This window comes from Pempheris klunzingeri, chromosome 16 (assembly GCF_042242105.1).
Source record: "Pempheris klunzingeri isolate RE-2024b chromosome 16, fPemKlu1.hap1, whole genome shotgun sequence".
Classification (NCBI taxonomy): domain Eukaryota; kingdom Metazoa; phylum Chordata; class Actinopteri; order Acropomatiformes; family Pempheridae; genus Pempheris; species Pempheris klunzingeri.
Window position 1 is genome coordinate 21,855,680 of NC_092027.1, and position 21,856 is coordinate 21,877,535.

Below are 21,856 nucleotides of genomic sequence, written 5' to 3' on the forward strand. Positions count from 1 at the left end.
TGAGCTAATGAAAGAAGAGAAACTACAGCACGTCGTTTAAATGACAGCTTTTAGCAATCAGCTTTGCCTTTTATCACAAGCAAAAGTGGACATGCACAAAACGTACAACGTAACGAGGGTTTCCTACAATCATAGAGGTAATGAAGAGTTAGAACAGAGTCAGTCAGCAGCAAAAACAAACCGAGAGAATGGTCTCCGCCTATCGTGATTCGATTTTTAAAATGTGTTTTTAAGAGTCAAGTAACGCTGATTTAAATCAGTTAAAAGGAGTAAATCTCACTGAATTAATCCTCAAATACCGTCTCGCCTGATCTAGAATGCTTGAATGGCAGCAGGGTAAACATATGTAATAGATAAAGGAAATGAAAAGCATCGCTTCATTCTACCTTTAGTTGGGCTGCCTTTTCAAGAGTGCTCCTTGAGGGCGTTCTACATTCAAACCACCACTTTTGCTCAAAAAGGGGCACAGTTGAGACCTGACCCAGGCTTTTGTACACTCTTTGGTAAGGTCCTCATGATAAGCCTCTTGGTTCTACAGACTTTTGACCCTTACTCATTGCAGCCACTCTATGGAAAGCACTGGTAACACAAAAGACAGAGCTCCCAGAGAAAAGAAAAGAAAAGAAAAGCGTCCATATTTTCTCTTCCTCCTGAGAGGATTTATCTCAGGTGTTGTGCAGTTAATCTCTGATCTAGTTTCCTGTTATGAACTGAATAGAACCAGCAGATTGTGTGAGTTAAAATAGTCACACTTTCAGTGCAAAAGGTTGTTCTTAGATCGTATTTAGGATACGTAACACCATTATCACATAAATAACTGTTGGTGCCCTGGGCCTTGATATCACTTGAGTAAGTGTCAGTAAATCTGTACTACCAGGATTTATTTCCCCTTCATAGACAAAAGTAAACCCATGTTGAATACAGTATAATAGCCATATAGTTTGCTTTTAATAGTTATCTTTCCACCTATATCATAGCGTGCCATTTCTCAGTTTCATCCATTTTGTGTGTTTGCTCTCTGAACATGAGTCTCAACTTTAAGTTCTTAGCGTCTTAGTCTAGTGTCATTTCACACTAGTTAATAGTAAAACCAGTTCTTAATTCATATTCCAGACTTTGGACTTTTTACATCTTGTATTTTTTTAGATGATGAAATAATCTTGTACAAGTGGACACACAAGTGGATGAACAGGCAGACCATTATTCCCTGGAGCCTGTGCGGTCCGATAGCAGATAGCAAAGGTGCTGCATGACAGTGCGACTGCCTGGCTGCGGCATCACGCTCATTATCTTGGTGATGGGTTAAATAGGCTTGCCGGACATCTCCAACTCCAGTCTGAAAATACTACAAATGAATTTTTTTCGTGATCGAGTGAGAGAGACATTCTCAGAAAATCCAGAGTGTCCTTTGGATTACTGTTCTCCAGATAAGCGCTGGTTTTGGCAGACAGGTGGAAGTCAGCTATTTTTAGACTGCTTAGTGGGTGCAGTTTCACGACAGAAAAAATAGCTTATGAAGGAATTGCATTCATAGTTTGTTCAGATGGCAGAAGAAGTCAGGATGAATAATAACCACAGGAGAAAAGTGCTGATAACGGAAAAGCATCACGGGCATGATTTGACGTTATTGGAAGTGGTATTTAAGCTGAGGAAACATCAGAGTGTTTACCAAATATCCTCCCTCCTTCCCTCTGGCCCCCACGGCCTCTCCAGAACATCTTTCCTCCAGTTTTCCTTCCCACTTAGTGAGTCAACAGTCGACAGCTGGGAGTGGAGCAGGGGATCTCGTAGGGGGCTGAGGGTCTTATGTAACAGTTGGTGTCAGGCTAGAATGCTATTAAGATGTCTTGTGAAGCTCTGCAGAGAAAACGGCGCAGGCTCCGTTCACACCACGCTGGAGCACACCTGTGTCTGTAACGGGGACACTTCAGTTTTAAGAGATGGCTCCACTGGAAAGACTTGATTTTGATCTAATTACGCGTTGCCTTTCGTGTGTCTGAGGGTCTGTCACACAGTTGTTGTACTGCCTCAAGCATTCATGTTGCTAAATGAATACAAGAGCAATTATTAAAAGTTACTGTGCATGCGTGCTGGGGGATATAGTGAGAAAAACTGTTATCCCAGCATTACTAAGAATATTTCCTGTATATATTATGATATGCACATTTGGATTAATTTACATACTGCATCAAGTCATCCAATTGATTTTCAGTGTTCCATTTCTTGTTCATAATGTCACTCAAAATGTGTCATGTGGGAAACAATAACGACGACGTTGTTGGTTTCTAATCAGTCAGAAAATGGCGCAAAATAAAATGACCATAGACATTGGAAAAAAAAAAGAAGTTCAAAGTAAAGTCTTCAAAATGCCCGTTTTAAACAGTGAACAACCTAAAAAAAAAAATCATTTGGTTACGGTTACATGATAAAGAAAAGCAGCAAATCCTCACAATTGAGAAGCCGGAACGAGGCCGTGTTTGGCACATTTAAAAATAACTGAGCTCACGCAGCCAGCAGTCATCAAAATAGTTGCTGAATCATTTCAGTCGTCAGACAAATCAGTTTAATTGACTGATCATTTTTAGCTGTAATGCGTCCTAACAATCCTATATTAATAGAAATGTTGACTTTGACATCATTAAAGCGACGTGATGGTCAGTGCTGCGGCTGTACTAATCTGACATGACAGCAGTGTAACATTAGATGTCAGCAATGAGCCTCGTCAGTCCTGTGAATGTGAATCTCTCCCCCTGTCATCTGTCTCCCAGGTACCCACCGAGGCTGGGCTGCTGTTCAGATGCGCCTCCTACACGAACTGGTGTACGCCTCCCGTCGCATGGGCAACCCCGGCCTGTCCGTACGCCACCTGTCCTTCCTGCTGCAGACCATGCTGGACTTCCTGTCTGATCAAGGTCAGCTCACAATAAACTCTCAGGAAAGTAGCAATATTACACTTCCTTCTGTCATTGTAGAATTTTAGACCCCATGAGGTGCTTCGAGCTTCATGCCCAGCCTTCAAAATAATCTAGAAACAGCCACCCTGTCCTTTGGTGATTGCGGCATTATACCTTGTGCTTAATGGTATGTGATGCACAACAAAGGCAGCTTTTTCTTGGCGGGAGTGCAACATTGTGCTCTGACCAGAAATCCTGTGCAGCCAGGAGATAGGGTTTTTACTGAAGCAGTGTGAGCCAGACGGTCCACTGGCCACACAATAGAGGCCAACGTAATCCTTGGTTGGCTGCGGAGCATGAGAATCGGGGGAGGGGGGGTGGAGAGAAGGAGGCGAGGTATGAACAAGATGAAGCGAGCTTACAGTATAAAAACGTCAGCAGAGGGACTTCTGTGGCTGTGCTGCCTATACAAGCACTCTTTGAAACAGTCGCGCTGGAATAATATTACTCTCTCCAGCCGTACATACATCAAGGGCCAGAGCAACGCTACCAAGTGATGCAATTACTACTGTTGCTACTCAGTGTTTTCTGACTGAAAAATCTGACCTTGTAAGCTCAGATCTTGAACTTTTTTTTTTTTTTTTTTTTGCTCAAATAAAATAGCATTTCACATTTACTTAGTGTCACTTTTGGGGCTCAGAGTGCTGCCCGCTGCAGTTTGGGTGCCCTCCTTTGATTGCCTCTGTTCCCGTCTGCACTGTCATATTAAAAATGTCAGTTAACTCATTGTTGGTTGCTCTGGTGGAATAACTACCCACTGATGTGTCTTGGGGTATGCGTGCGCTTATGTCAAGCATAAGAATAGAGTTGAGCAGGAAAGGACTTCTATTCTATTTCTTTTACAGAAATGATGCTGTTAAATTCAGGCACTCTGATTATTGTGTGATAATATGCGGGCATCGTCAGCAGTCATCACACTGACATTAATCTTAAACAGAAATGAAACTTTAGAATGAAACTTTCGGATATTTACCGGTATTAATGTTCATACGTGGTAGAAGACGTGTGGCCTTCAGTGGCGTCATCACGCAACACATACGGTACAATCAACACAACCAGTCAGAATTGTATCTGTGGGAAAGTATTCTAGTTGGAGTATGAGAATTATTTTCCCAAAATGTGCTACATACCACGAAAACACATAAACATACATGCTAACATTAGACAGAGCTGAAAATAGACAGATGACGAGAAGAGCTCCAGATATTGTCTCTCTGACGTCACATACCAGTGTGTTGGTTGCTTGAGCCTCGTTAGTTTTTTTTACAAATATTGATTACAGTGCTCAGGACTGTAGTAAGAAAATACAGTTTCTTTTAGGCTGGATAGCATCTGTCATTCATCTCTGTTTTAATGTCATCACATCACCCACAGGAGTAACATCTCTCTTTTCTCAAAGGCCTGTCTGATGCTGATTGTGCCTTTTCAAGTCTTGCCTGGTGTCATTACGAACATAGCTCAGATGCTTCATGAAAGCCTTTACCTCAGCCGCTCTTCCTGTGGTTCATGACTCATGGCAAGGTGACCAGGTAGGGCTAATTACAGCTGATTCTAGGAGGCCTGTGCAAACGACATCAGTGAGGGACACATGATGAGGCAGAGTTGGATTAAAAAAAAAAAGAACACACCAATAAGATGAAAAAGAAAGAAGCAGCGCAGTGATTGAGGAGAGGTTATGAGTAATCGCTGGACAGCTGCTAGACTGTGTGAGTGAAGCCATAGGACTTTTGGTTCAGTAAGTAAACTAAACAATTACTGGACTGCTGCTGTCCAGTTCTCAATTTTACACTCTGAACTGCGCAATTTAAAATAGAACCAGTGTGGATGGTAGAGGGCTCAGTTACATGTTGATCACATCTTGCTAACCTGATGTCTGAATCTATAGATATACATATATATTACTATGTTTAAACGTTGTTTGTAAGGTGCACTGAAAAACTCATCAGTCAGAAACATAGATATAGATTTGAATATTGATTATTATTAACGTCTATGTAAATATATTCAGTTATACACTGCTTATGCAAACACATTTTGAATCATTTGACAGCACCGTCAGATATAATAGAAATAAAGGTTAAACGGGGAGGCTGTGGCTCAGTGGTAGAGTGGGTCGTCCCTCAATCAGAAGGTCGGGGGTTCGATCCCCAGCTCCTATGGGTCAACATGTCGAAGTGTCCTTGGGCAAGACACTGAACCCCAACTTGGTCCTGAAGCAGCTTCAGTGTGTGAATGAGTATGAAAGAACAGTCTCCTCCAAATTACATTCCTCCTGTATGATTGATGTGTGAATGGGTGAATGATGTCATGTAAAGCGCTTTGAGTAGTTGAAATAACTAGAAAGGTGCTATACAAATACAGACCATTTACCAAATGGAAACATAAATAAATAAAAACCAGACTTGAGACGCACTTGAAAATATCAAGTCACACTTAAAGGTCTGTTTTAATCTGGATGACTACAAAGGATGGAACCTCATTTAAGAAATGTAACTGGAATAACTTATTCTGAACCCTTCAAAGTTCATTCAAACCATTTTTTACTCTACAACTATGTTTAAAATATGAAGTGCATGATAAAAAAAAAGGCCTTCAGTGGTTACTCATTAGTGCTTTTTAATTCCCATCCCATATGTTGAGGGTGATTATCTTCTGTAATAAGGGTTTATACCTGACGTTGAATTAAAACAAAGATGGTATCCCTGATATCTTTTGAATTAGTACTGGTGGTCCTCAAGAGGTGTAGATTATACTGTCATTTTCCCCACTGATTTGCAGCCTCAATGCAATTTACAGCTCCTCGGACACTGAATCGTGGCTTCAAATGCCTCTATAATATCACTCAAAGTTGCATTCAAAGCCACCAGATTCTGTGTAAGGTCACTGACAAGCTGATGGAGCATGCATACCTTTCCCCTAGCCACCATCACGTCTACATACGCTGCCCCTCTCTTTGATGGCAAGTTTAAATTTAGACACGCATTTAACTTGATGTGCTTTGTTTGACCCGCTGTTACGGTTTATGCAGCTGACTGCCAGATTAGCAGCAGCATGATAATTGCATTGTGACTGTCGGGTGTCTCAGGTGATTGGCACTGTTTCTGTTTGTAGAGTTTCTTCACTCTGTAGCTCCCAACATGAAGGCGCTGATATGGTGTGGTATGTGGAAACCAGACAGCAGGTGTTATCGGCCCAACTTCATTATTCTCACGGGCCATTGTCCAGAATCTCCAGCAGGCACAGAATACGCGTCTGTGTTTCATTTACAGTGATTTGATGGTGGGCAAGCTACCCCTAATACCAGTTAGTGATTCTCTTGAGCTAGAAACCAGCCAAGACCTAAATATCACTTACAATTTCAGAAAACCCCCCCAAAACAATGTGATGTTTTCGTTGTGCAGTTGTAATGACCAGTGAAATTGTTGCATCATCTGGCTAAAAATGCTCACTTCACTTCTTCCAGTAGTAAACTCAAATGGCCATGTAGGGTCTGCTGACTTGTAATAGTAATGTCAGGAGCGGATGAAAAAAATATGAACTCAGATTTTCTGAGATATGAACGCCTGGTGTCAGCGTTTTTGTGGGTCACGTTAGACACTGATATACATTTAATGACAGGTATACAGCCAATGACCACATGTGCAGCCAACTACATGTGCGGTTCAGCAATTCTAGCCAATTAAAAATAGAACTGAAAAGCATGTCCTGCTATTTTGCTGTTTGTCTTTTTCGTTTTAATGAGCTGCATTCAATTAGAGAAGTCCACATGCTTAATTAGTGCCTACCATACCAGACTTGTGAGTGGAGCAGTAGTCTGTTGAAGGTGTTTACACGGTCACATAGCAGCCTGTATAAAACATGAAAATATTTTCCCTTACTCAGAAGAACTTTTTCAGATTGACAAAAACAGTTGCTGCAGTGATTTTGTCGTGGTTCATTGCAGCCAGCGATGCTTCTCTGATGCAACTCCGTGTAGTCGTAGATGACGGATGGCGTTAAAGGGACACAACTCTGCTTTTATTCATCAATATCAGTTTACCAGTCAGCAGGAGTACTACTCTGCCTTTAAGCTACAGGTGTTTTACAGTTGTTTGTCTTTATTGTCTTCATTATTGCCATAATTACATACATTGAACATTAAATACGTTACATCAAAGTAACCCAGGAAAAATGAAACATGGGAAACAGAAATTAAAAAAAAAAAAAAAGAAAATCAGGGCTTTATTGCCAGCCTTAAAAGTAACAGCCACCACACAGAAACCGATTCAGGAAAAAAAAAAGAGCTACAACAGTCCGTGTTGAATTAAAACAATTAGCGAACACCCTCCCTCTAACAGAGGAGTAAAGTTACTGACCCCGGCACACACTGACCTGAATGTGTTCCCCCTCAGGTGGTTGGGGTCAGTTGGAAAAGACGGGAGAAGAAAAACACACACAGACAAACACACAGCACCACGGCTGTAACACACCCCTTTGGATTTGCATCTCTCATTTCGGTGCAGCATCCGGCTGAATCACTAAATCATCTCGATTTGCATTTCTCTGAGCAGGCCCGTTGACCTTGTCTCACACCACAGCCTCACAGTCAACATGTCGGAGCCGTGCACGCAGCAGTTTTTGTAAAGTCACAGCAGTGGAGATGGAGAAGTTTGATATTGCTTACTTTTAATAGTGAATTTCATTTTAGAAAGATGAATGTTCCTCTTTCAGCTGCTCAGTTTCCAGTCTGGATGGATTCTTTTTTAACTGTTGTGTTTATTGTTTAGATGATTTATGTTTCACTTACAGTAAGTTTTTTTTTTTTTTTTTTTTTTCGCTGCCGGCTTTTTGCGTGACACACCAGCCAGAAAAATCTAAATTATTCATAAAACTGTTGACATGTCGGTCTGTGGTCTGTCAGTAATTTTCATTTCACAATATAATTTGATGAATGTCCCTTTGACAATGTTCCCATCTTGTCATTAAAGGTATTTGAGGCTCTAGTCTCACCTCTTCCCAGCAGTATAGAAGTCTCTGGGGGCCCTTTACCTCTTCTGCTGGGGTTTTTTTTTTTTGTTTCATCAAATTGCAAAGATCTTTAAAAGAATTAGGAGAATGCTAGCGGTGTTACTTCAGGACCTGCTCGAAGTCGAAGGCCATAAACTTGATGAAATTTCAGTTATCACTGCCATTTGGTTCCCACTCCATTATTCAGTCTGACATCATCTTCTTGTTTGCCATTTTCCTCCAAACAGAGTATGGCCCATTATTATGTCTGACTGAACTGTCTGCTTGATGTATGTAGCTTCCTGTTTATCATGCCAATTTGTAACATGTCATCCATTTACTATTGTGTTGCCCCCCCGTGCTCTCCAAGCCGTCAGCCATCAGTCAGTCCATCTAAATGCTTTTGTCTTTTCTCCGGAACCCTTGGGACAATTGCTGAAATATTTTTCAAAGAATACTTTCAATGCACATGTTGATCTGATTTGAGAACAGGTATTTCATTCACTTGATCTCAGTAGCTGCATCCATTTGATCCACGCCTTCTACATCGTTTGGTGGGGTTCTGTCTTCTCTGACACAGTTCGATAACATTTCCTACCTGATTGGATGTTCAGATGTCTGTAGCTGTAGTTTAATTTATTATCATTTTATTTTCATTTACAACCATTGACTATATTTACCCCTCTGGGATCTTGAGTCTTAATCAAGAACCATTATGGTATGATTACAGTTGGGTTCTTGGTAAGTGTGTGTGTGTATGAGCATAAATGCAAACAGAATTTGCATTATGTGCACTATTGAAAACTGACCACCTAAACAAAGAATATAAACAGAATATGTCCATATTTTGTGATGTTGGCCTGTTTCCAATAAAAAATAGCACTGCTTAAGAGTTAGTTCCACTAACTCTGTTACAGATACATTGCATTGATATATCTGCTGGAGCAGCCCACCATTGGTTCGCCAGTGGAAAGCTTTTAATGTACAGACACACATGTGGAGCCTGTTGACTACGCTGCCCAGCACAGCTGTCCCCTGCTGTGAGGACGCCGTGGAAACACGTGTTAATGGTGTGTTATCTTTAAAGCAAACTAACCCAGGCTCATGGAAACACTGCTTTAGTGTCCTTTCTACCAGCCTTAGCCACTCCTCCTAGTGGGTCAGGAAACGTGTTCGTTTGGGGGTATAGACAAGGTGATAATCTTTTCGGTTCTCCTGGTGAAACTCTGTTCAGTTATAGCAGTGCAGGCACAAAACTTTTTTATTTCGTGTGCTCGCAAAACGTGCCCTGCTGCAAGGCCTCTATGTATCTGCTGGCACCAGAAAGGGTCTTAAGTACATGCAGTACATTTGTGCGCGGTAATGAGCAGGATAAACCCGTATAAATGAATACAAAAATATGAAATGGACTCAAAATAAACTATAGTACCCAGATTCATCGGGATAAAGAAACACATCACTCATTGGCTCATTAATGATTTCTTAAGATTTTGGAAAGCAATGGAGCTGTATGGAACATACTTAGTCCCATCAATTCATGGTTAGAATATCATCGGCTTATCCTGTAAACTGACATTCACAGATTGTCATATTCTGCTGAAATGAATGAATTCTTTTTTCTTTTACTTCTAAACTGTAACGAGAGAGAGAGAGAGAGAGAGAGAGCTGACGAACAGCTCAGCTGGTCTTTTCAAAAGAAAGTAGTTTTGACTTACTGCAAGCCAAAACATATGGAAGAACATCAAAATTACACACACAAATCCAAAAGAATCTTTTCCTCGTCAGCTTTAAATGGTGAGTAATTTGCATCTGTTCGGATAAGAAGGTAGTAATGTCACGTAGATAAGTAAAGCAGTTAACGTTACTTCCTATAAAGTTGCATAACAACCAAAGAAAACCAAAAAACACAACGTTGCTGTTAGCCCTTCCCGCTCAGCGAGCGAACACAGTCGGAAGCTCTGGGGGGGATGTTTGCTTGGGCTTCACTTGTTCAGCAGTGGGGGAGACAACAGATGAGACTTGACACTCTGAAGCTTACAATGTACATTTACTGCTACACTTACAACTTACTGCCAACATTTTCATCTGCTCCGCTCGCATTCACTAACTTCTCTCTCTCTCACTCGCTTAACCACACAGCTGCTATCGGACAAACATTACTCTACCCTATTCCTTTAAGGAGCTATGCTATGTAGATGTGTGCTGAAGGATGAGGAGAGAGAGGGTTTTAGCTGCCAAGCTTATTTTTCTGCAGCAGCGTTACGGCGCTACAGATTGACCATGGGGGGAGATAGTTCTGTTGGATAAAAACAAGACAGCGATGTGAACACATGGAAAGTAAAACCTGGACGTTAAGGCCTCATTTTGGGGGAAAGAGCAGAGATGAGACACATCAGGAAGGTGGACGGAGGAAAACGAGACATTTTGTGAGGGACGGCTAACTTAAAAGTCTGTTTTTGGTGCATCAACCGGAAAATGAATCAGTGCATTGGTTGCCCTTCACAGATTGTCCCTCACACCAAACCGCCTCATATTATTACTTTTCATGGAGCTTAAGCTTGCAAAACAGTTTCCAAATGAACTCAATTGACACCTGCTGCTTAACGAATTACACTGGATCCATCCTGACAAATTGGGAGGCATTAAAATATGGCTGTGTACAAAAGATGCTGTCAGAATACCTGAGCCCTCTCATTACTGTCACACTAATTTGAATGGTACGGGCATTATTCCATTGTTTACTCTGAAATGAATGTTCACTCACGTCAGGCTGCTGAAACGCAGCTAATAAAGCGGCAGCGAGGAAAGAAGAACTGCAAACAAACTTGTTAGACGACGGCTGATTTAAAAGGTGCAAATTTCAGAAGTACTCTTGTGTCGTGCAAGGTGACATACGCTCTCTGTTTTCAGGGATGGGGATCAGAGTAAACTTTTACCCATGCTGCTTTTCATCCCGCCTTCAGTAGCTATTCTCCCCTCTTGACGGGTGACACTCGGAGATGAGATCCTTTCATTCTGGGAGTTGTATGAAGCGCTGAGAGCTGCACCTTCTCTCCGCTCTTTTTCGCTAAGTGTAAAAACGTTTCTCTGCTTATCTGGACAGGGTGTTCCAGCTGTCAGGCTAACAATGTGCTTCGTTGTGTTTGTCCGGGCGGGGGGGCTCGGTGAAGAGCGGGGCAAGAACAAGTCAAAAATAGTTTTTTTCTTCTAGCTTAACCCTATGGGTTTGATTATCAGCACTGACGCATCAAGCTAACCTCAAGGAACTATTCCTGACTAAACAAATGTTTTGCTTTTTTTGGAAATTATAAGTGAACTCATCACAAACACTATATCCAATGGTGAGCTGACCACTGACATGCTTTTAAGTTTTGTGCAAGGGGAAATAGCTGGTCAGTAGTCACAATTTGTAAGCCTAGAAGTATTACTAGAGTATTAAACAAAACAAAAGACCTAACCATTTCTGTACCACTGAGTCCTTGTCAGAGGCGCTCTGACTTTGTTAGCCCCCAACATGGTGTCACGGTGAAATCAAAGAGGGATTTTTGTCATATTGTCCTCTGTCGCATCTGCTCGCGCCACTTATTCAACGTGCTCCGTGGGTGTGGTCGTGTTGCTTCAGACAGTCCAGTTTCAGTGACCGATTAGTAAACCTGAAGGCCTCTCAGACGCTGGCTTCCATTTTTGTTCTGCACCAGACAAAGAGGAAGAGCCAAATAAAACACTCCAGCTTTAAAACGAAAAAATCTCTGCTTGCTTTTTGTAGTTGTAAATCGAACTTCCAGCCCTAATTCTATTTTTTTTTCCCCCCATGTAGAGATAGAGACGGGGAGCCGCAGAGAGAGTGAGCTAATAAAACACTGCTTGTTCATACTATTTTGCAAACACGTCTTTTAATTTCTTTGATCTTGGTTTTCACGCAAGACACATTTAAACTGAAACTGACTTTTACCTTGAATGATTCATGCTGATTTTATGAAGCATAATAGAGGAGACAAAAATGTTGCTGTTCATTCATTACTGTATTCTCTTCTTAGGAAAACACTTTACAGGCACAGAGTCAACATAGAAACAGAAAAGACGATTTTTTTCTTTTGTTTGAGCACTTAACCACCGTTGAGCTTTCTGTCCTGGAGTGGCCCCTACACAGACAGCTGCTGTGAACACTCAGACATGGCAAACAAGAAAAAAAAAATGGACAAATATGTCATCAGTCATGAAAGCTTTGAGCCAGGAGGACAACTTAGCTGCCACCCATTCATCTCTTGCTATTTTATTCCTTCTACGCTTCCTCTGATTCCCTCCTTCCTCCATCCATCTCGAACTTACTCCACCCCCCCCCCCCCCCCCAGCCCCCTCTTCCTTCACTCTAACCATACTCCTTTCATTCCTTCCTTTCCTGTCTTCACTCTGATGTACTGGTGGTGGGTTTCTGGCTCCCAGTGCGCATTTATAAGGTTAGAGTTTGTACACATATTAACATATTCATGTGCACAGTTTTCTTGGATTGTTTTTACTGTTGCTAGGGGACAAGAAAACCTTTGGACTCATCCTTCTGGGTGTTGAAACAAACATCTCATCTCGTAGATACAGTATATATCTAAGGCAGCTTAATCAACCCCTCCTCTTTTGGATTACGCAACAAGGATCTAGTCTTTATCCCAGTATTTTTACACTACAGTTGAGAACATTTCTATTGAATGTAAAATGAGGTGGAGAAACACGCAAACTTATATTTAATACAAATGCTTGCAATCATAAAACTTCACTCGCATGGAGGTTTATAGATCTGTATGAAACCTCTGCAAGTAAATGTCGTTCTCTCATTGATGGACACTCTTGAAACTTGCACAGCCAAAGAAAATTGTATGGCTGGGTGAGCAGTAATGTTCCCTCTAAAGGTATTGATGGTGCAATAAAACTTACAATTTTACTTGAAGCCTGGGGCAGTTATTGCTGAGAGAAAGAGAGAGACACCTCACAGGTCATTAAGGCCCGGTTAATTTATATCGCTCTCAAAGATGAGATCTCTACAGTGGAGATAATACTTGGATTATCTGGGTAAGGGGAACTTTAAAGGGAATCGTGTTATGCCAAAATTGCCACTGCCTGATCTTTGGATAATTGTTTCTATAGATTTCTTTATGTGCGTGTGTGCTCATTGATTTCCCTGTTGTGTTATGCTCCTGCATTTATAGAGAAGAAAGAAGTGACCCAGAGTCTGGAGAACTACACCTCCAAGTGTCCAGGTGGAATGGAGGTCATCACCCTTCCTGATGGCCTCAAGCTCCCTCCGGTGGCCTTTACAAAGCTCCCCATAGTCCGGTAAGACAGGAGTGACAGTGATCATTACTTTCAGGTGTCATGTTGGCTCCACTTTAAACTTGGTGAAATACCATGTAAATCAGAGATGTGGAGTAAATCATACCATCGACACATAAAGGTTTGGCGGTTAGTTAGCCAAAGATTAGCTAAACGATTGAGTGGGAAATAAAAAAAAAATTCTGAATGAATAATTGATGCTTTTAATGTAAATTGCTTTGAAATCAGGCTTTCCATTAATCTTTCATGGGATGCTAATTTAAAAAAAAAAAGATTTCTTTAATTTTGGAATATTGGGATTTGTTCTCGTTTAAAGCAGTTTAAAATCATACAATTGTTTGAATTGTGTCAAATGCAATTTCACTATCAACAAATCATTAAAAGGCCTTCTCTCAATACTCTCCCAGTTCTGTAGTCTGCCCATGGCATTCAGATGGTCAGTCTAGAAAATTGGTCTGAATGGGTCATAATTCTAGATTATCTTTTTAAAAAAGACAAAATAATGTCCTTGGCACTGCTACTTGACCCAAATACCGACAGACTATTAAAGAGGCACTTAACGCCGTGAGATTCTCTACCTCCAGTGGTAAGCTTCTCACTTTGCTGCAGTGATGTACAGGTGTACTTCAGGACCTGGTTCACCGGGTGCGGTTACAGTTGTGACAGACATTCAGCCACAGAGGGCAGCTAAATGCAGCTGTTTAGCTCGGTGTGAAGTCACTTCTAAGTTCCTAAAATTAAATTCTGAATATATGAAAGCAAGTCTGATTGGGAGAATGTGACTCCTATCATTGATGTAGTGTTTTCAACCAGAGAGAAAACCTATTACATTTGAAACACTCCAGTCCAGTCATGATTGCACAGCGGTGTTACACAGTGGAGGATCTTTGGCCGAGTACAGACAGCGGCTGCAGAGAGCACACAGACAAGTTTCATTTTGGTAGTTTAGAAGGCCGTTTACAAGCCAGCTCTCTTTGTCATTCTAACTGGTGAAAGTGACGCTCAGCACCGCCTTGAGTGAGAAGCTGCTCTTAGCTAGTGAGAGAGACTTGTTGTTCTTAATATCCGGATCTGCCTGAACTCAGTCAGTCAGCGTTGCACCCAAATAATCTTTTACATACAGATTAGCAAACAATAGTCTTGTTTTGCCTGAGCAAATTAGTTGCTCATTAATTAGTTATTAATGATTTTTTTTTCTAGGAGCAATGCTGAACTGTGTGAGATTTATTTTGTACCACTGGAAGATATACACTACTCACAAAAAGTTAGAGATATTCGACTTTCAGGTGAAATATATGGAAAATGTAAAAAGTGAATGCTACAGTGATATTATATCATGAAAGTAGGACATTTAAGTAGAAGCATGCAATGGTCATTTTATTCATCTTAAACAATTTATTTAAAGAAAATCTACCAACAGTGGTAGGTATACCACAACAAAACATGTTCAGTGTCTCAATAAATTGGGACGTGGCCAAAGGACGTCCACTCCTCTCCTTTCTGTGACTCTTCCAGTCTCTGTATCACTGTTCCAACCTCCTGATGACACTCTGTGACCCTCTAAGCTCAGTGAACACCTCCGTCTGAGGACTTCCTGTTTGAAGCCTCCAGTGTTGAGGTGCTGCTGATCAACTGTTAGGTGTCGTCTTGGTCTCATGATGTCAGAATGTGAACAGCAGGATGAGGAGGACTGTTTAAATACCAATTCTAACTGAAGCAGGAAATGTATTGGTGGATTCATGGATCAAACCTGTTGTGAATGTTGCTGTTAAGCTTCTTGTTAGAGAACAGCAGCTGGTGCAGAAAGTACTGAGACACTGAACAGTTGGACATGTGCATTCAAAGATTTAGAGAAGGTCACATTAAGTTCACCTGGAAAGGTTAGAATGCATTTTAGGTTCATCCTGAAATTTCACCTGAAAGCTGAATATCCCTAACTTTTAGTGAGTAGTGTATACTTAGTGTGTCCAATGTGAAGTGAGGGAGGGGGCAATAAAAATGAATTGTCAAGTAGCTCCATCTTCAAACAGTAACACTGTATGAAAAGTAAATGTTGGAGAAAAACACATTGTTCAGACAAAGTGGATCTCTTGTTGGAAAAGCAAAAAAAAACTAGAAAGCCCAGAAATAGAAGAGAGGGAAAGAGTTCTTAGCTGAACTACCGTGTTGGATTTGTTATATTTTTCTTATTGATTATGTCATAGATTCTTTCACATCATTTATTTACCCATGAGACTACAGAGGCGGCTCATCTTCTGTCACTTTGGCAACTAAATGAAGCCATTAACCAACAGTACCCTCTGATAAATAGGTGCGAGGATGAATACCAATGCATGACGCACTACTGCAGCATCATGCATTCAGCAGATGATGGCCTGTCTAGCCTGCCTGCTGGACTTTAACCAGCCTAAATGATTTGTTGGGACAAAACCTGCAGGGCTGTTCAGAGGTCGGCAGAGTTAAACCTTCAGTCTGATCAGTGCCAGATAGAGTATTGTCCTTAAATGTTGAGAGCTCACTCAGTATCAATACACTGAGTTTGTGTTCCCCTCCTCACAATGGATAATCAAACTCCTCCGTCAAACACTCGACCATTTTGAACTCTTGGGTTCATGTACAGAGCTGATCTGTATCAGCTGTACAGTATGTGAATCCTATTTATGTTACAGGGTTTGTATGGGATTTTAGAGGCTTTGCTTTAAGTCTGATGCGCTTAGTTATGACTACATACAGCAGACACCGAGTGTAGGGACAGACGAGCTTTCTGTCAGTGCGCCGTTATCAGCTCGCTCCGAAACGTAGCGCGTCAGACAGACAGACAGACTGATGATAATAATATGTAGGTAGCGTGGCTGGCCACCATCAGCGCTTTCTAATGACCACCAACCAATGACAGACTGCTAAACGCTGGTAATGTTGGGGGGTGTTCGATTTATAATCCTCGCCCGTCGCCGACTCTGCCTGCTTAAAGTGGAGATAGAAAGTTTATTGCGTTTGAATGCATATAGGGGAAACTGATAATTATGGCAGTAATTGCTGCGTATGTGACACACACTTAATTCACCATGGGCTTTTGAGTTGTATCACCAAAAGTTGTTTGGTTCCCAGAGCTCCACACCCACGTCTAATGACACAGGCTGTTTGAGTTCTTTGACAAAATATCTTTATTCGTGAGCCGGTGCTCTGATTGGCTGATGGTATCGCTCCCCTTAAAAGAAACAATGGCTGCTCAAAAAGGAGACAAAACCAACCAGATTCAGAGTCCCGTGATACTGTGGATGACACTACACTGAGTATCTTCACTTGTTTCCAGCGTGACACCAGTGGGTAGCTGTTCAAATGGTGCTGCTTAATAAAATGCATTTAAATAGTTATTGGAGAAGTGAAGATACCAGTTTCATGCATTTCCAACACTAAAATAACTTGTCTGACAGTAAGGTCCATCTAGAACCAAGACAGATCTGCCTCAAAGCAAAGACCCCAGAGACGACACTTATCAGTTATTTTTACATGAATACCGCAGGCTTTAGAGTTGCTCCGCAGTGAAAACCAGTATTCTGAACAAAATGTTCTAGTAATTCCAAACTCAAAAGCACAAGTTTACAAGGAGCTCATAGCGGCAGGAAGATTGTTGTACCTCTTTAGAGTGTGAAAATAATTAGGTAAATGTAGGTTAGTTTTTTTATACTGCAGTTTGTTAGACACTGTGGAAACAGAAGTGCTGGGAGAAAAAATGGAGAGAAACCAGGCGTTGCCAGTGAAGTAGTTAAAAAAATTAGAACTTTCTCTCAATTTCTCATCTTGCCTTCGACCCTTTGATCCAAGAAGTCATTAGTGCCTAACCATAAAGGCTTTCATTATATCGTGAAATGTTCAACATATTAATGAGCAGCATTCACTTTCCTTCAGAACAGTGGATGCAGGAGTCTTTATCTACTGGATTACATTAACAAGGTATCTCTGAATAAATTAATAGGGCCGTGGTCCCTGAAATTGAGCATTAAACACTTTCTTCGAGGGTCTGCACTTCAGCTTTTATTGTTTTGCTGACTGTGAACCCTCTAACAAAGAGGATAGGGTTGTAAATCTGCAGTATATTGTAATCATCACGAATATTCATCACCAACTCGTGGCCTACACTGCATAAACTCTAAAGCTGAACCCACTAATTTACTATGCAAAGTACACAACTCAGCTTACACTAGTTTTTCCCCTTGAAATGAGGGTGAGTTGAACGCATCTGCTGTGAAATCTGGGAAATAGTCTGACTAATCTCATTGTTGTCCCTTTTCCCCACGACACCCAAACTAGATCGGTGAAGCTCCTCAATCTGCCCGTCAGTCTGCGACCTCACAAAGTGAAAGGCCTGCTGGGGCAGAACATGTCCACCGCCAGCCCCTTCATCTACTCACCAATCATCATGCACAACAGAGGAGAGGAGCGCTGTAAGAAGATCGGTAAGATGCACACATTTTGGTCATCACACACCTGAACTTTACTGAACTTTGGTCCTATCCCGGAATACAGAACAGACCAAATCTTAACTCCTCTTTGAGCTTCTTACTCACTTAATCTCCCTTCCCAACACTCCCTCTGCCTGCTCATGACCTTCAGCGTAGCTGCCGAAGACAGTTCCGTATGCAATATATCCATTGCAACAAATGTTGTAGTTGTGAATCAAATGCTGGTTTTTAGCACTGAACTATAGTCGTCCTGGCTTCAGTTGAACATGCAAGTCAGTTGTTGTGTGTCTGTGCTGTCAGTTTGTCAGTCTCCAGATGTTGCTAACTGCTTTCATCCAGACTGCATACACACATACACTACTCACAAAAAGTTAGGGATATTAGACTTTCAGGTGAAATATATGGAAAATGTAAAAAGTGAATGCTACAGTGATATTATATCATGAAAGTAGGGCATTTAAGTAGAAGCATGCAATGGTAATTTCTTCATTTTAAACAATTTATTCAAAGAAAATCTACCAACAGTGGAGGGTATACCACAACAAAACATTTCAGTGTCTCAATAAATTGGGACGTGGCCAAAGGACGTCCACTCCTCTCCTTTCTGTGACTCTTCCAGTCTCTGTATCACTGTTCCAACCTCCTGATGACACTCTGTGACCCTCTAAGCTCAGTGAACACCTCCGTCTGAGGACTTCCTGTTTGAAGCCTCCAGTGTTGAGGTGCTGCTGATCAACTGTTAGGTGTCGTCTTGGTCTCATGATGTCAGAATGTGAACAGCAGGATGAGGAGGACTGTTTAAATACCAATTCTAACTGAAGCAGGAAATGTATTGGTGGATTCATGGATCAAACCTGTTGTGAATGTTGCTGTTAAGCTTCTTGTTAGAGAACAGCAGCTGGTGCAGAAAGTACTGAGACACTGAACAGTTGGACATGTGCATTCAAAGGTTTAGAGAAGGTCACATTAAGTTCACCTGGAAAGGTTAGAATGCATTTTAGGTTCATCCTGAAATTTCACCTGAAAGCCGAATATCCCTAACTTTTTGTAAGTAGTGTATATATAATGTATGTATATGTGTTTATATATAAAATACAAAGGGGAGTTCTTCCTCCACTGTTGCCTAATATAATATCTGATGCTGCTCATGTGGGGATTCTTGAATCCTTCATTTTGAATTCCTGAATCGTTGGGTCTCTCTCTTAATTAAAGAGTTTGGTCTAGACCTGCTCTTTATGGAAAGTGTCTTTGATTGATTGATTGATTGGTACATCCTGGACGTGACCAATCAGAAGGCAGAAAGGAGTCTAAGGTTTCGTGGTCGGCAGTATGACTGTATGTAGTCAACAGTTCATCGCGCATCTTGAAAAGAGTTCATGAAGAAGTGCATGAAGAAGCTCTGTGTCTACCTCAGAGCTCCTTGTTGTAGAGCCATTACTCAAGAGGAACAACCGTCCATGTAGCAAGTCAGGCAGTCTTAAAGGGGAACAGATTTTACACACCACAGTCAGTGCTGGTTTGAGCTGAAGACTAAAAGTTTGAAAATGAAGTCAATCTGGGGGTGTGGAGGTAAAAAGTAAGGAACTTAGCAGACCCCTGTGGCCCGCTGCTCATCCCTGCTTGAGGCTAGAGGCTCGAGGCTACATAAACTGTCAGCTGCTGCATCGTGGGTCATGTAGGTGCTAGGTCGCAACAAGGTCGAATGGATGGAATTAAAAAGAAACCTGCAAAAAGAAAACTTTCTGTTGTGAGTCTGACAGTGTTACAGGACTCTTAACATCCTTGATGAGTCTTTGACTGACTGAAGTCTACAACTCGTAGTGTCTTCAGTTAGACGGAGGTCAGTTTCATATTTTGCTATTTGCTCCGTAGTCAGCTGGAGCGTTTGTCTTCTTGGGAATATTGTAGTTCCCTTTTCTTTGATCTCGATAACATCCAATCATGGCAGACACATGATGGCTCCTTATGGGGATGACATTGCACTTGCTTTTGATGGAGCTCAGCCTGAGTGAGCATAGTCTCTCCACTTGAGGCTAATCTCTTTCGCCTTGTCAAACCAGACGAGCGTATTTATGATATCAGCCAGCTGCTGTCATCTGATTTAATGGTATGTCTTTAATAACGCTATATCAACTCCATCAAATCTGAAATTATATTTAACTATATTTTTCTGTTCAAAAATAAAATGTTTCCAGTAAATTAAGTTTCCACTTAAAGGCAGTGATGTGTCCCAGACTTACATTTACCAATGAACACATAATTGGATAATATATTTGTAGTCTTTTTCCAAGACCTGAAGGGACTGCTTGTCATTTTTAAGCACCAATAGTCAGACCCACTAATGTATATATATGTTATCAGACCAAATTTAGAACCAGTCATTTTCGCTCCTTTACACTTATTCAGTTCCAGTTCCAACAGTTATCACCCATCTGTCTCTCCTTTCCTTTAATTATTGTACATGCTGTGTAATGTAACCCATGCTGAATTAGGAATAATGTCTCCTCTACCTTATCTGTTTCTGTAATTTCTCTGTGACTGTGAAGTCTTTGTCCACAGACAAACAAATCAGCAGCACAAAAAGCAAATAAATTAATCAGTTCTTCAGGTGTGAGTTTGATCTAATCAAGTGTCAGTCCAATCAAATCTTGTCTACTTTCCAGTCATGGTGTCCTTGCGGAGCTGATCATCCCCCCCCCCCCCCCCCCCTCTCATAAATGCTAAACTGCCTTAGAAACGTACAGTTCATCGCTTAGTATGTAAGCAGCAGCAATAGGTTTAAGGTTTCAAGGCTGGAGTGAAGCTCTGCTTTCCTGAGAGGAAATCTGATCTGATGAAAACCTACAGATTGTTTGTTTGCGTCGTGTCTGGAGTGAAGCCATTTCAGTTTTTTTTTTTTTTTTTGCAATGCAGATGCAGAGTCATGCAGGGACATCATGCAGGCCCTCTATCATCTCATGAGCCCTTTGAAGCAGTGTAGTTTACATATTTTGTGTTAGAGTATATATTTTTTTTATCAGGCTACAGTTGTGAAATGTTGTGAATTGCAAACCTGAGATCTGACACTGATGGCTGGTTTTGAGACAAAGTTACCCAAGCATAGTTTAGAGTAGAGCTAAATACACATGATACTCAGTTCATTGCATCATACACTTTTCCTCCTGTTTCCGCCTCATGAATAATTCTTGCTTTAATCCCCGGTAATGGAATAACGTGCACCTTTCACCGCTGGTTTGTTTTGTCATTTAAGTTTTAATTCTTTCACTCTAGTGTTTAAAAATCTGTCTAGACTTTCAACATCGGTGCTTGTTTTGATAGTCTGAATCTGACTAATAACCAAAGCCCTTCAGCAGTTTGTGTCCCTGCTTGCATGAGGAAAAAAAAAAAAAGAAAGTTTATCTGCTGCTACAACTACAATTAGATTCCCTTCATTCAATGATGGTGCTTTTGGCGAGCTTGTTTTATCACCAAACCATATTCAGGTAATTGCAAAATCTGAAAACACTGACTTCAGTGGCAGAGAGCGGATCTTTTATTCCTAATTTACTCTGTTGATGAGTGATAGAAACAAGTATTTCTGTGAGAAAGACATGCACAACAGAAGCATGGTGACTATGACATGAATCCGTGGTTGTTTTGGTGCCATTAGTGCTGTGGATTAGTGCTTATATTGAATTTATCACATGAGTCGTTGTAGCACAGGTAACTCCTCCCCCCTCATTGTTTTTTTTATCGAGGCCTGTATTAGGGATGGGCTGGCTGCGCCCCCGACTGTTATTTGGCGCTTGGCTGCCATTTGAATACTTGCTTTTAAATGACAATCCTAACAGTGTTCTAGCATGGGGTTGAGTGTTTCTGCCAAAATTTATTTCTTGAAAAAACGGCTAAAACAACAATTGAGGCCATTGACAAGCTGAAAATAGTGTTGGTGTTTGAGAGTCTGAATATTTCCATGTCTGTTCTGTTTAAGTATCTTATATGGACAAACAGTGTAGTATTCATTTAATTACATATTAGATAGACAATCCATCAAAATGTACAGAATAATTCATATTATAGACGGAGACAGCAAGTAAACCACAAGTCATTTTTATTAAACCTCCAAGATCTGTACCCTGGAGCGGCTCTCTT

General features: G+C 41.1%; 2 protein-coding genes across 3 annotated transcripts in view; both read left to right on the forward strand.

Moving 5' to 3' along the window:
• sh3bgrl3 (SH3 domain binding glutamate-rich protein like 3) overlaps positions 1 to 21,856 on the forward strand; it is a 65,628-nt gene that overhangs the window by 23,007 nt on the left and 20,765 nt on the right. The window lies entirely within an intron of this gene.
• Positions 1 to 21,856, forward strand: part of trappc9 (trafficking protein particle complex subunit 9) — a 183,378-nt gene that overhangs the window by 14,860 nt on the left and 146,662 nt on the right. For both annotated transcript variants that reach the window (XM_070846006.1, XM_070846007.1), the window contains 3 exons: positions 2,769 to 2,912; positions 13,139 to 13,265; positions 17,574 to 17,719. In XM_070846006.1, the coding sequence (XP_070702107.1) occupies positions 2,769 to 2,912; positions 13,139 to 13,265; positions 17,574 to 17,719 (417 nt within the window). The remainder of the gene's footprint in view (positions 1 to 2,768; positions 2,913 to 13,138; positions 13,266 to 17,573; positions 17,720 to 21,856) is intronic.